At 38.9% G+C, this 14,540-nt stretch overlaps 2 protein-coding genes across 2 annotated transcripts; both read left to right on the forward strand.

The window, feature by feature from the left end:
• Positions 1-618: 618 nt before the first annotated feature.
• On the forward strand, positions 619-3,433 carry LOC116212681 (zinc finger protein SHOOT GRAVITROPISM 5-like). Its single transcript, XM_031547324.1, has 3 exons — positions 619-866; positions 979-1,378; positions 2,404-3,433. The coding sequence occupies exons 1-3, from the start codon at positions 755-757 to the stop codon at positions 3,164-3,166; spliced, it is 1,275 nt and encodes a 424-aa protein (XP_031403184.1). The 5' UTR covers positions 619-754; the 3' UTR covers positions 3,167-3,433.
• Positions 3,434-10,956: 7,523 nt separating this feature from the next.
• Positions 10,957-12,860, forward strand: LOC116215344 (protein BASIC PENTACYSTEINE2-like). The gene is made up of 3 exons (XM_031551022.1): positions 10,957-11,149; positions 11,294-11,355; positions 11,479-12,860. The coding sequence occupies exon 3, from the start codon at positions 11,602-11,604 to the stop codon at positions 12,496-12,498; it is 897 nt and encodes a 298-aa protein (XP_031406882.1). The 5' UTR covers positions 10,957-11,149; positions 11,294-11,355; positions 11,479-11,601; the 3' UTR covers positions 12,499-12,860.
• Positions 12,861-14,540: the final 1,680 nt, after the last annotated feature.

Below are 14,540 nucleotides of genomic sequence, written 5' to 3' on the forward strand. Positions count from 1 at the left end.
TCGACTTCTGATATAATCATGTGGAAAGTTTGAGATGCATAGAATCAACTGTTCTAGTGTATTAGCATGTATTTCATGAAAATGGCACGATTTACGTTTATTATCTATTATCACGAGTTGTTAACTGAATAATTAAGTACTACTCTTGCCTCTTATCATAACACACAACTCTCTTCCTCTCAAGGAAATATTAAGCGAGTATCACATAGTCGCGTGGCTGTATAAAAACTCAATTAACAATCGACATGTGTATAAAAAACAGTTATAATCCAAAAAATTTATCTTTTCATATTCTCACCTATCGATTATTGATTAAATTTTATATAGCTACATGTTTGTATTGCACATTGAATATTTTCTCATCTTTCTTACTTTTTTGAGAAGTTTGTAAAGGACAACTCCACACGCATACCTGAGAAAGAAGAGTTGGCAAGAGATAAAAACACGACTGAGAGATTCACCAAAAATAAAATAAAATAAAAATAAAAAACTGAAAGATAATAAAAGGCAAAATTCAAAAAAAAAAAACAAAAAAGCTGAAAGCTAGAAAAAGACCACAAAAGCTGAATATAACCGAAAGAAAAGTGCCCTTTTTTACCCCTCCCCTCGTGCCCTTATCCCCCTCTCTCTCTCTCTCTCCAAAAACTTTGTCTGTTGGCCTATAGAAGTCCAATCGCACACCACAAGGAATTAAGGCAGAAGAAGAAGAAGCAGCAGCAGCAAACACAGAAGCTCTCTCCTCCAAAAAAAAAAAATGTTGGTCAACACCAGTCCTTCACCCCTCCATCCTTCTGACCCCTTCTCCAATTGCTTGGATTTCAATGGGACCATCAACAAGAGAAAGCGAAGACCGGCCGGCACCCCAGGTACAGTTACGAATGATTCCGGTGGTGGTATATATAGTTCTATTTTGTTTGATCATATAGTTGGGATAGATGTGTTTACAAATATAGTGATGTTGCTGGTTGGTTTTTGAAGATCCCGATGCGGAGGTGGTGTCGTTGTCGCCGAAGACGCTGCTGGAGTCGGACCAATACGTGTGCGAGATCTGCAACCAGGGTTTCCAGAGGGACCAGAACCTGCAGATGCACCGGCGAAGGCACAAGGTGCCGTGGAAGCTGCTCAAGCGGGAGACCCCCGTGGCAAGGAAGCGGGTGTTCGTCTGTCCTGAGCCAAGCTGCCTCCACCACAACCCGTGCCACGCTCTCGGGGACCTCGTTGGGATCAAGAAGCACTTCCGCCGGAAGCACAGCAACCACAAGCAGTGGGTCTGCGAGAAGTGCTCCAAGGGCTATGCCGTCCAGTCCGACTACAAGGCCCACATCAAGACTTGCGGCACCAGGGGCCATTCCTGCGACTGTGGCCGCGTCTTCTCCAGGTTCGATCTGCTTAATTTGCTATTTCCTAGCTCATAGACCCCAATGGCCAAGCAATCTCATCCATTACCATTAATGTTTCATCGTACAAATTTAAAAACGAGCCGAAAAAGATCAAACAAAATGTACCCTCTCTTTTTCTTTTTTTCTCCTATGATTTCCTAGCTACATCAGTGTACTGTTCTTCGGAACATCCACGTGATTCTCGAAACATGTTACGGTTGAGCATATACAGTAGATTGTTTTCTGACAGAAGTCAGTGATCAAGGACACGATTGAAGTGATGGAACCTTAATCTCTCCCATATCTCTGAATAAAGATCAACACTGTTCATCGACTGTTGGAACTCGATTCCCAAGGGATCCTTAAATCTTTTAGCAGCCTAACACTACTTATAACTCTTAGGACTTTTCCCTTTCTAACTCTTTTCTTTTGATTTTCGATCACAAAGTCACGCTAACGATAATCGAATGTGATATCCTCTTCATCTCCATTTTGATTTGCATTGTTTAGCTTATTAATATAAAATTAGTTTCTCCCACTGGAGAACTTATAGTCACAGATAAGAGTAACACTATGGCAAATGATTGTGTGCCAGCGTGAGATTCATACTTTTGCATATGTTGATGTATGTATGTGTATGTAAATGCGTGTGTTTCTTTCATTAATTCTTAATATTATTCAGGACCACTACTGCTCTTTCCTCGTAAAACCCCCCTTTTTTAAAAATTCATTCAATTATTAGTACTATTTATTCGATAGTGAGTCGATTACATGCATATATAGTATTTTAATCCTCTATCGTTTTTTTGTTGTTGAGGGCCTATGAAATTTTGTTGTGTAGACTTTGATATTTTCATTCATGAGAACAATCCAATTATCAAACCTAGGAGAATCCTTAAAGAACAACTTCGGCTATCGTCGATGTATTATATTATATTATCAACTCACGATAAACTTATGATGCGTTTTCATGCAGTCGTTGATTACAGATATCCTATAATGGTTGGTTCTTCCCGTAATGTAGGGTCGAGAGCTTCATCGAGCACCAAGATGCCTGCAGTATGAGCCGCCTGAGAGCCGACGACTCACAGGGCTTGCAGCCAGCATGCTTGTCTCAGACTGCTTCGAGTCCAAGCCCGTCAAGCGACACCAATCTCAGCACAACTCCAAGGCCAGGAAGCCGACTGAATTGTTACATGCTAAATCCTTGTAACAAGGATGAGAGTTGTCCAAGCCCTCCGGATATAATTATTTTAGGTACTCCCTTGTCAAGAAACAGCAACAGTGATCCTGAATTCCAGCACTACCATAACTTGGAGCTTCAGCTCTCCATCGGGTCCTCAAGCGACACCAGGCCCAAGAGGAACCAGGGTTTCCACGCGAATTTCCCGGAGAACGAGAAGAATGATAATGCCAATAAAAGTTACAACAGCATGAAACATGAGATGGTTGGTCTGCCTGATGTATTGAGATTGGCGTTGGCGGAGAAGGCCTATGCTGAGGATGCAAGGAGGGAATCAAGGAGAGAGGTGGAAGAAGCCGAAAGGGAGTTTGCAAGCGCGAGGAGAATGAGGCAGCAGGCGCAGGCTGAGCTCGACAGGGCAAGGGCAATGAAGGAGAGCGCAAGGAAGCAGATCGACTCGGCTATCTTAATGATAACATGCCACGCATGCAAGCAACAGTTCCTTCAAGGTAGGGATTGCCACCATGACCACCGAGCCCTTGGCATGGCCATTGATGGGATTAACAGCTCATCCGCCATTACAGAAGGAGATCGATGCTTATGAAAGATCCAAGTTCAAAGTCATAAAATCTTTTTTCGTTTTTCTTTGGGAAGGGCATTATTTGTTTAATGTGTTTAAAAAGAAACTTTAAACACGTGAAGAAAGGGTTAAAAAGGGCTACGTTTATCGTAGTCTTAAGTATAGTGTGTTGAATTTGATTGGTGGGAGTGGATTTAGTTGACTTGTACCTTCGTACTTTATACCTTTCTGTATCATTATAATTCCTTGGATTGATTAGCAAATAGAAAGAGTGTATAGAATTGCTGATCATGGCCACTTACTGTCGACAATCATTCTTGATACAGTCATCACCGACATCAATCAGATAACCAGCTATCAATTATTTTCAATTAATGCATAACCGAACACTCTCTAATCAGGTGGGTTTTTTTCGCTTCTTGAACGGTACACATAACTTGACGTTATCTTGTAATTGTTGGTCCATCCAATTAGAAGTTTTCAACATCGATTGTCTCTCGTAGTATACTTTTTCCGTTCGACCGCTTGGGTAAGTGTGTTGGATTTTCTCCTTGGACTATGTTGGGGAAGATCTTTGTAGGTGTGAGTGAGGGTCAGTCATAGGCCCTTCATTTCTCTCCTACCCTCTCGTGGGTCTTCGGCACTGACTCCAACATTTCCTGCCCCAAACTTAAATGGTCTCATCACCTTTTTGTTAATATGCCCAACATATATATATATATACATATTGATATGCTGTCACAGTAAGTGATGATACTCGCACAGATTATAAATTTGATTCTCATGTTCATATAGTTTTTCATACTCCTTGGATAGATCCTTCAAAATTTATATATCTTTTGTTTAATGCATTTGGGGGTGTGTGCATGTATGTACCATATATGATTTCGGTGATTATGGCTCAAGTAGGATCGAGCTTCATAACGAATGGATCTCATGCATGTTTGGGATTTGTCAAGCAGAAGCAAGTCCTAGAGCTCATAATCTATGCATTTCAAGTTAAAGGTAGTTTTCTTGACGTATCGTTTGTAGTAATGTGATATTCCGGGATGGCATTACATACGCGTGGGAATATTACATCGATCTACTCTGGTAATTAGACAAGACTTCAGTCCACTACAGACATCAGTTTGATAAGGGGCTAGATAATATATAACTATAGATTTAATCTTGTTCACGGGTCATGACAAGTAAATCTCGACAAATAGAATCTATTCCGGGCCCATCACGATCTCACAGGCATCGTAAATTACATACTAAACATGGGGATTCACTTTAATCTTACAACTTTATGGACCACGTTGTAAATATGTATGTCAGCACCAAAGCTGCTACAGCATTCATTGGACTTTTGCACAATGATAAATACCCCATTCAAAGCTGATCAGGCTTGTGAGATTCAAAGGGTTTATTGCAATTTTCCTTCCTAAGAACCCCAATGCCATACTATACAATATTAGCTTCTACCCACACCATCTTGGGTACTCATGTATCATCGTATGACCGTATGTGGAACCCTATACGGAGCCAATTATGAAGAATGATACGACTCAAGAATTGCACCTATGCGTACGTATACAATCTCGTCAAGCTCATGAAAAATCGATAGCTCCGAAGCATGTGATAATTGCTACGTCCCGAAAACGAAAGCACATATACAGGTGGCAAAATTATTCGATTTAAATGAGAAATTGAATATTTCTAAAGGGGAGTGCATGGTTTTCAGTGCCCAAAGAGAGAGAGAGGGGTTGGACAGTGTTTAATGGCAGAGGAATGAGTAGTCCCTCTCAATCCCCAACACTTCTTTGAAAAGAAATCAGAATGAGTCCTTTCCCATCCGTTCATCCTTTCAATATCACAATCACTCTCTCACTCTCTCCCTCTCAGAAAAAGCCCACAGCATCTTTTCCATTTCTGCAGAGACCATTCATCCTCTTCAAAGATTTCACTTCTGATATAAAAAAAAAAAAAGTTTTGTCAATTATAAAAGAGGTTAATAGATCTTACTATAAAAAATAGAAAATTAAAAATAAAGAAGTATACATAGTTTCATTAACAAGAATTAAATTTAAAATTTCTTGATTGTTAAGTGAGGACATGTACATGCCATTATGCCTAAGTTTTAAAAAAAATATTACTAATAGAAATTTAGCAAAATAAATATAGAGATACATAATAATCATATATATCCTTATTTAAAATTAAAAGATTCTCCAGTTCAATTCCTGTGCAATACCCCTTTATTTTTCTTCTTTTTTCTTTATTACCCCTATAAACGAGAAAATACGAGGAAAATAATAAGTCAGAAAAAAAAAAAAGGCTTACCCCTCCCTTGATGGAAATTATGTCCATCTGGTAACTCGTACCCGAGATTCGGGGTTTGGACCTCCAACCCCTTACCAACTCCACTGAGCCTACCCACAATCGATTGCGCTTATTTTATATATATATATATGTATATATATATATCAAAATATTAATTTTTAATTACATTTCAAATAATTTTTTATGTTTTATCAACACAAAATTGTTATAATTTAATCTAACTAAATTAGAATAAATTTTTATTATTTAATGATACGATAGGAATGAGTCATTTTATCCAAGGATTTTCCCTTGATAATTTCACCTAGTAATCGACGGAATAAAGTTCATACACACTTTACTTAATATGGTATATGTAACAAATTATTTATATTTTGTCGAAAAGTAAAACACTTAGTATACTATTCCTAGTCCATACATCGAATATAACATGAAATATTTGTCAATATTTTAAACACTTAATATATGTGTACATTAATTATTTTAATTACACAATGTAATATAATACATAAGTTTTTTCCGTTTTATAATGAATCGATAGAGTACGTTAATTGAATGTGCTTCCAAAATTTTAAAAAATACCTATTACATACATTAAATAAAATTACTTATATTTATTATATAAAAAATTGCATATACTATTATATTTAATTTTTTAAAATTTGATATATATATATATATTCATTTCTTTAAATACCTAAAACCCTAAAATTATTACATGAAAATTCTGTTTTAAATTTAAAAGTACTTTTTAAAATTAGATTTAAATTTAGAACTAATTGAAAGAAATCAAAATTTTAAATACATTCATATTTTGATAATAATAATTATTCCAAATAATATTCAACATATATATTCATAAATAAATTACATATATATTCAACAAAAAAAATATAAAAATAATTATAATATAAAAGGTATATATAATTAATACATATACCGTGGATTAGTATATATATCTCGATCATGGTCATAAGCAGGGTGTTGGCCACGGCTGGCTAGCTAGCTAGGGGGCAGCTCGGGAGGGGCGCATGGCCGCGGCTAGAAATGGGCAACTCGATAGGGCACGTGGTCGCCGATAGGGGCGGCAGATCTTGATAGCGAGGAGGCTTGAGCGGGCAGCGTAGATCTAAAGAGCTTGAGGAGAGGAGATGAGAGCGCCATGCTTCCAACATCGGTGAGAGAGTAAAGTCGCGGAGAGCGGAGACGTCCTGAGTAGAGTTGTCGTCAGAAAAGAGACGAGACCGAAGAAGAGACGGCAGCTAGCACGGAGATGTGACGAGAGCAAGAGCACTCTTGTTGAAGGAGCTGCAATCATGCTCTTGTCGGAGCTGTAAAGACTAGAAAGGAGACGAGACAAGAGCGCTCTTGCCGTCGGAGCTGCAATGCATGAAAAAGAGACGAGAGCATAAGATCCAAAATCTTGAGCTAATATCGGTGGATTCGGATTTGGGGACTTTGATCCTAACATCGATTGATCAACACCAGTTCTTTCTACAACTAAGGTTTTGGGAAACATTATTGAAAACATGAACCAGCTAAAAAAAGAGGGGAAAAAAACAAAGCATCACACAGATTATCGCGACATGCCAGTTGGTCTCTTAATTTCTTTTAGACATTTTCATTGCTAGGGGTCGGGTATGCTCGCACTCCCATGTAACAAGCATAAATCCCAACCGGCACTGAATCAGAGTCGATCAACATCTGATCTTTATGTATATAATGTAACTAAGAGTCTGAACATGAGCATGCAAAATCCCATGAAACATACAAAGCAAATTAGCGTTCATCACCTTGTACTGGGCTTATGGATCTTTCTTTTATTATTTATTTTTCTAGTAAGTAGGTGTACTCATTGTATTGGCTCTATGAATCTCCTTTATAACCCAAAAAAAAAAAAAACAAAGTCTTGGTCGGGTAAACAATAAATCAACGAGCATGTGCTTTAGGTGGAGGTAAAGGACACATTGTATATTTTCACCCAAAAAAGATAAGGACACATTGTATTTTCAATTTCTAATCACAAGTTTGGCAAAAGAGTCCATGAGGTGGGATGACTGTATCATCAATTAAATGACATTTTCACATAAAATGCCACAATTCTCCCATTAATGGCATCATAAAATCCCCCGACATTCTACGAAAATGTGGCAAAAATCTCGAGGTGCACTTAAAACCTCATCCAGTTTGTCTTCAGCCAAGTACAGCAGTTACGTAGATCACTGAATTATATGTGTTGTTTTCCAATAGATTAGAAATTTTAACATTCACACGGAATACTCTTCCATCCACCTTCAAGAAATCAATCTAAGCAGCCGTGTCAACTTTCATAACATGCATTCCACATAAAAAAAAAATGTTTGATTCAACGATTTATCAAGAAAAAAAAAACGGTTCCTTAAAAAGGGAGAGAAGAAATCACTGAACACATATATAGTACCAAGAAAAATGTATAAACAAATTCATGAATAAATTAAATGAAAAATGGATGAATCGAGCAATTCTGCTGAACGCATATTACCTTTTCGATTTATGATTTGCAGGAAGAAAACATAAGGAAATACCGTTTCTTGTGCCCTTTTACATATGTTTTAATTAGTAAATTCGGACTGAAGAACCGAGGCATGGCCCTAACGAATTACCCAACCGTGGGGGCCAGACTCTCCGATCCTTTGATCTAGTTCTTAGATTGTAATCTGATCGAACCATAATTCCGCTAATCGAAATCTATGAGCGTAATTTGAGGCGAATGCTCTTAACATTTGTTTTCCAAGAAAATGTTATGACCCGTTTGTTTTCAGGGTTAAAATAACAAAAAATTTAACTTTAACTTTAACTCAACCCACTACACAACAAAAATACACATTTCTCAAGTCAAAAATTTTAACTTTAACTTTAACTCAACACACTACACAACATTTGTCATTTTCCACCATCAAAATCAGAATTACTTTAATTCTGAAACCAAACGCACTATTAGTTGGGGAATGGTTGGGCTCCAGTTGTTTTTCACAGCGGGGAGGAATAGATGGAGCAAATAATCTATCTCTATGTTCATGTCACTCAAAGGAACTTTTGTTTGGGAGAAAGCTGGGGGCAATTCTAGTAGTTTTTGTTCTTTCTTTCATCACAAGGAAGGTCAATGGACCTAACGGGGGATATAAGATAGGACCAAAACGGGCAATTGAAGTCCATTTCTTACCGAAACATGTTACATCAATTGGCCTTCATTTTGACATTGTACGTCATTCATTAATTTCGACTTCACATAAAAATGTTATCTCTTTTATTATCATTGAATATATTAGGAATGCAAATATATTAACTTACCACGTATCAGCGTAGTATAGTATGCAGGAAAAGTGGATATATAGGGACATGGGAAGTTCCATTGATGGGAACTGCTGAAGTAAACTCATAATTTATCGGATACTAGTCGATTGGTTCGCTCATAATGCATGTAGGATCACGATAACTTCACAAAACATCTGAATTATTTTATCGCATACTCTTAACTGAATTCTGCACTTGGGCTTAGAGCCCTCATCTTTCAGCCCAATTGTATTGCAGAAATAACATGCTCGTCCTATGTGGCCCACTGAAATAATGGGCCTCGGTCCAAATCGGATTTGTCTAATCAATAATTAAATGAAGAAATGGATCGATTCACTAATTTTTTGAATTTCAACCTAGTGATGTTCTTTTGCTTTTTTTTTTCTTTGGAAAAAGAAATACAATTGTATTCTATGTCCCAGTTTTTCTTTATATCTGATATCAATTATAAGAGTATTTATCCGTTTTCTCCTCGAAATTTAAATCCACTCATCGATCCGAATTAAATTGTTCTTGACCGAGCATTCAAAGCAGACTCTAAACCCGGGGTACGAAAAGAACTCATTTTTAGGACTATGCATGAGTCCATGACGATAATAATGTATTCCAATGGTGTTTTCCCACTACTGGGCCTTTTGGCCCAAAATAGCTGGGCCTCAGCGTGGGCCATATGTTTACCGAGTTGGGGCCTTTGGAATGTATCGTCACGTTTGGGCCCAGAGTATGTTGTTTTCAATCCTCGGTTACTCTTAATCGCGAGTAGTCATTTCGAAATTCTTGGCAGTCGTGGAGATGAATATTTGGTGAGCGAGTAAATAACCCGTAACGCACGGGAAAAAGGTCAGGATACAAGGCCGAGAGTCGATATATGCAGATCAAACAAATATGATTCTTATACAATCTCTGTCCAGCTCATACCAAGGAGATGATACCTTTAATGGTAAGAATACGGCCCGTCCAATCATAGAAAAATGTGGGCCGTGGCCGTGGCCTCCTATGTTCAGTAGGCTTATTTTACAGATCAGATTCATGCAGAAGTTGTCCTTTACTTTTGTTGGACCGTTGCCTTTTTTTCTGCAAGAACACTGATTATTCAATTGATAATTTATCCCGAATTGGAAATCATCCTAGTACTGACAAAATTCGCCAGTTATGGACATTTCTGGTGGTATCTTTAAAATAAAAATAAAAATTATGGAATTCTTTTTTAAAAATGTTTAAATTAATTAATTAATTTTACACGGGAAGGACCATCCATCCATAAGATGAAAAGACCAAAGCATTAATAGTGCCATGCACTTTCAAAAATCAAACAAAACCCTCGTTTTCTAGTCAAAGGTCAAGGGCAACATTGAAGGAAAGCTTCCCAAAATGTCATTAGAAAACACTTCTTGAGAGTAGGCTATCAAACTCTGTGCACTTATTTCGAGAGGATACGAGAAGTAACACTGAGGAGGTGCAGTGAAGGAAAGAAAATTCTTATCATTTATGTATTTCTACCGGACATAAGCGTTAATCTGAATTTCAAATCCATGTCTAAAATCTCTTTAGAATCTTAGAATTCACCGATTATTCAATGGTGTTGGTGTAACACGACGTCAACTCGAGGGATGTCTTCAAGCATATCGAATTGAAGAGATACAACCTTGTTGTTTTGCCTTTGAACAACTATTTGCAGTATCGGGAACTTTCGCGTTCTTCGAAGGGATACAATTGCAAGCGAGACAGTATTGATCGGACCGGCGACTAAATACATCGGGAGCTACTCGGGTCGAGGTTCCCCGGGAAATTTCTCGAACAAAAATCAAGATATGGAAATGGCAAACCGGGAAGGAGCATAACATCTTTTTGATGCTGGTCTACAAGTGGGGCTCCTTGTAACAGAAGCCAATGTGGGAGGGTGAAGGAGCAGCAAAGCAATTCCATGCCTTTTCTTTGGTGTCATCTTCAAAATTGAAAGGAAAAAAATCTCACATTTGCCACAAAAAAATAAAAATAAAAAATAAAAGAGAGAGAGAGTCTCCAAAAATCACAAAATTACAATATAACCCCAAAATTAAGACAAATATCACTTCTAAGTCCTTGCTTATATATTATTACGAACAAGAATTCTGCAGGAAAAAGAAAAAAAATAAAGATGGCGTGCAAAACATTCATAGCCGCTTTCTCGTTAAAACCACATTGAGACTTTCTCCTCCTCCTCTCTCTCTCTCTCTCTCTCTCTCTCTCTCTTTCTCTTCTCCCCTCCCATCATCGTCATCTCTAGATGCCAACAACAGCGCCCCTTTTGGAAGAAGGAGGAGGAGGACACGAGCCCACCACCTTGTTCTTTATTCTTCGGTCTGTTCGGTAAGTCTCCTTCATGTTCCTATCGGGAATCATTTGACCCATCAATGTCCTCTGTTCCTTTCCTTGGAATCTTGATGTGGGTCGTCGTGTTTTGCTTGCTTTGGTCTGAGATCTGGGCTCAAAATCTTCCCTTTTTCGGTGCAGAGATCGGAAATTTTGATGTCTGGGAAGATCTCTGACATTGTTCGGTAGCTGTATTCTTCTGGGTAATCCTCCCGATTCTTTGTTCTTCTTGCCTGATCGTTGGTTGGATTCCTTTTGCTCGTTGATTCCCGTTCGCGCGTGTTTGATTTAACTGGATTGTGTCTGTGGTCGTGTGGGCATTGTAGGGTTTACTAGGGAGGTATAACATCAATGCCTTGGACGAATCTCCCTGGAACAGAATAAGGACTATTAAGTTGTTGAGAAGGATTTGATTTTCGTATTTGCTCGACACCTCGGAGCTCATTCTGATGGATGGAGATAATGGCCTCAACATGCGGAACTGGGGCTATTACGATGCGGGGCCGGCGGGGCCTTCCCTTCGAAGCCACCTTCCTCTTCAGCTCATGTCGACCATGCCTGAGAAGCCGCTCCTCGATACACGCGCCGGTCTCATGGGGCCCTCCAGTGGTGGGCCTTTCCAGCACCACCGAGATATTGGAGTCTCACACGGTATGTTCCCCATGGACTTCATGAGAGATCCCTGGATTAGCAACAGGGAGAAGTTCCCCAACTTGTTGCCGGTAAACCACAACTACTCAATGATCCCTGAGACTTCTTCCACGGCTCAACACCATATGCAAATGGTTCAGCCATCTGACTTGGTCAAGGAGGAGAGAGGGGCGATGACTCAAGTTGACGAAGTAGGTATCGAGATGGAGAATAATGTGAATGGCCCCTCAAAGAAGAGGCAGCAGGGACCGAAGGCCCAGAAGTCACCAAAGCCGAAGAAGGCCAAGAAGGGCCCTCGGGTTCCCAAGCCTGAAACTGCAGTCGCCACCACACCTTCTGGTCCTCGGGCAAGGACTGTGAAGAAGACAACTGAGGTCATGATAAATGGGATCAACATGGATATTTCAAGTATTCCAATACCAGTCTGCTCATGCACTGGGACACCTCAACAGTGCTACCGCTGGGGCTCAGGGGGGTGGCAGTCTGCGTGCTGTACGACGGGACTTTCCATGTACCCTCTCCCAATGAGCACCAAGAGGCGAGGGGCGAGGATTGCTGGGAGGAAAATGAGTCTCGGAGCCTTCAAGAAGGTCCTAGAGAAACACGCCGCTGAGGGATACAACTTTGCTAACCCGATTGACCTAAGGACTCACTGGGCTAAACACGGAACTAATAAGTTCGTCACCATCAGATAGATGTTTTTGCTGGCTCATGGTTGAGCAGGGTCCACCTCGTCTTTCATTGTATATACTTATCTTGGTGGCCCAAAGCAAAAAGCCATGTGATGGCAGGGACGAGTAGAGCTTGCGATTTTTCTCGGCACAACTGCTGCCTTTCAAGTGCTCAGATATGTTTGTTTTGTTAGTTGAGGGATCATAAGTATCGCTTTTTTGGTTAAACAAAACAGTGGAATAGCTGAGGTTTTTTGCTTCCCCTTCTAGCATTTTGCAGGTTAACTTCTTTATCTGTTTAATCATAGTTCCTGAAAGTTTCTATAGATTACTTTGTCTCATTTGGGATATTCTGCAACTTCTTTTTGTTTACCGATATTCACTGATTATTATGATATCATCTACCTAGAATGACAGGCATATATATATTATGAGAACATTATCACTGAATCATCTGATTAGCATAGTAGCATTAAGTGGAGGAGTTGATCGGTTAATTTCAATAAGTAGATGATTTTAACACTATTGCTTAAACTTGAATGCCTGTTCATGGTGTGATTTCTTGATTATTTACTTGCTGCTGTTTCTGATAAGCATCTTTTTATTTGCACATTTGACTTGTTTGGTACAAGGGAATGGCATTGAATTCCCTTTAAACCTCGTACCGAACATGGCCTTCTTTTAAGACAAGGAATATGTTGGGTTTATACTTTATCTTACTACTTCGATAATGGTGACAATATTTCTTACAGAATTTCTTGCTTCTTGGTTTGTGTATGTCCTACAATTATGCCTGGGACGATCAATAATCAAGTTTTAGTGCTTCTTATGGTTCGTCTCATATCCATTTATTACTTCATACCTTAAGATCGTTATTGTTTTTGTGTTGTTTTCATGTCTTGGACTAATCTCAAGGGCAGACGGCAATCCTGTTTACTATCACAGAGCTTTGTCTTCTGAATTTCTCTAATCTTTGCTTGTGCCTGTACGAAGAGGAACATAGACTTTTCCTTTGTTTCCTCGAGCAGCTTTCATCTTTCCAATATTTATATATGTCATTGGAGCAATTTGCTGAAATCACTCTTTACTTGATGCATAATAGGTTATAAATGCATTCCTTTTTTCCTTTTTTCGGTAAAATTCTGAGGTGCGTTAGTCTGCTCCAGCACAGTCATACAGCTCTTGAATATTGAGCAAGAAAGGAACCTCTAGAAGGGAGAGTTATAGAATGGTGAAATGGATGATAAAACTTAAGTTGGGTTGCTGGCTGCTTTGTTCTTTGGACGGTTGTCTACGGGACTGGTTTATGTCTATGGTTCCTTCTTCTGCCTGAACTGTCTTCTTGAGAAAGGTGGTGGAGAGTATTCTTCAGAAGACAGAGAGATTTGTGGCCCTTTATAACATTTGGATCATCGGAAATGTTGATAGCTTCTTTATTTACGTTGCCCGGTCTCTTCTTTTGTCAATAGAGTATGTGTTTTGTAGATGGGCACCCACGGGGTTCCCAAGATTATGCATTTGCTTTTCTTTTTTTTTTATAGATGAGGTTTGAGCTTTAGCTCTTGGAAGTGTCGGAGGACAGCAACGCTAGCTGTCTGAAGAGAGATTTCGGGCATGGAAAGGTAAGGAGAGATAGCATTTGATCTCTAATGTCGGAATCAGGTGAAGAGATCTGGTATCTCTCCGTGTTGAACATCGGTGCTGATCATTTGAATATAAGAATCTGTCTTTCTTGAGATCCTTTTGTGCTAATGGCAACATGGTTGTAGTAAAGGTCGTAATGCAAGATGAATCATTACAGAATCATTCCACGTCTATACCATAATATCTTGTGCTGCCATGATTTGAGCTTCAATATGATGATTTTCTAATTTTGCTCCATATAAATTCAAAGAAAGTCATTTTTTGAATGAATTTATATTGACGCTTTTCTTACTTATTAATATTTTATATTTTAATATTAGTTTACTCGAGAGTAGTCTAAGGAATCCCGCAATTTTGAATCACGGGATGGGTAATCAATCTAACAGAGTATTTACCTCTGGATTGAATTTGTACATTGCGTT

The sequence above is a fragment of the Punica granatum genome, chromosome 7 (genome assembly GCF_007655135.1).
Source record: "Punica granatum isolate Tunisia-2019 chromosome 7, ASM765513v2, whole genome shotgun sequence".
In the NCBI taxonomy this organism is placed as follows: Eukaryota; Viridiplantae; Streptophyta; class Magnoliopsida; order Myrtales; family Lythraceae; genus Punica; species Punica granatum.

Excerpts from the sequence above, each read along its gene's own strand:
- LOC116212681 (XM_031547324.1), top strand. The coding sequence starts at position 755 with ATGTTGGTCAACACCAGTCCTTCACCCCTCCATCCTTCTGACCCCTTC. Across the intron at positions 867-978 it reads AAGACCGGCCGGCACCCCAG|ATCCCGATGCGGAGGTGGTG; the intron begins GTACAGTTACGA and ends TGGTTTTTGAAG. Across the intron at positions 1,379-2,403 it reads TGTGGCCGCGTCTTCTCCAG|GGTCGAGAGCTTCATCGAGC; the intron begins GTTCGATCTGCT and ends CCCGTAATGTAG.
- LOC116215344 (XM_031551022.1), top strand. The coding sequence starts at position 11,602 with ATGGATGGAGATAATGGCCTCAACATGCGGAACTGGGGCTATTACGAT.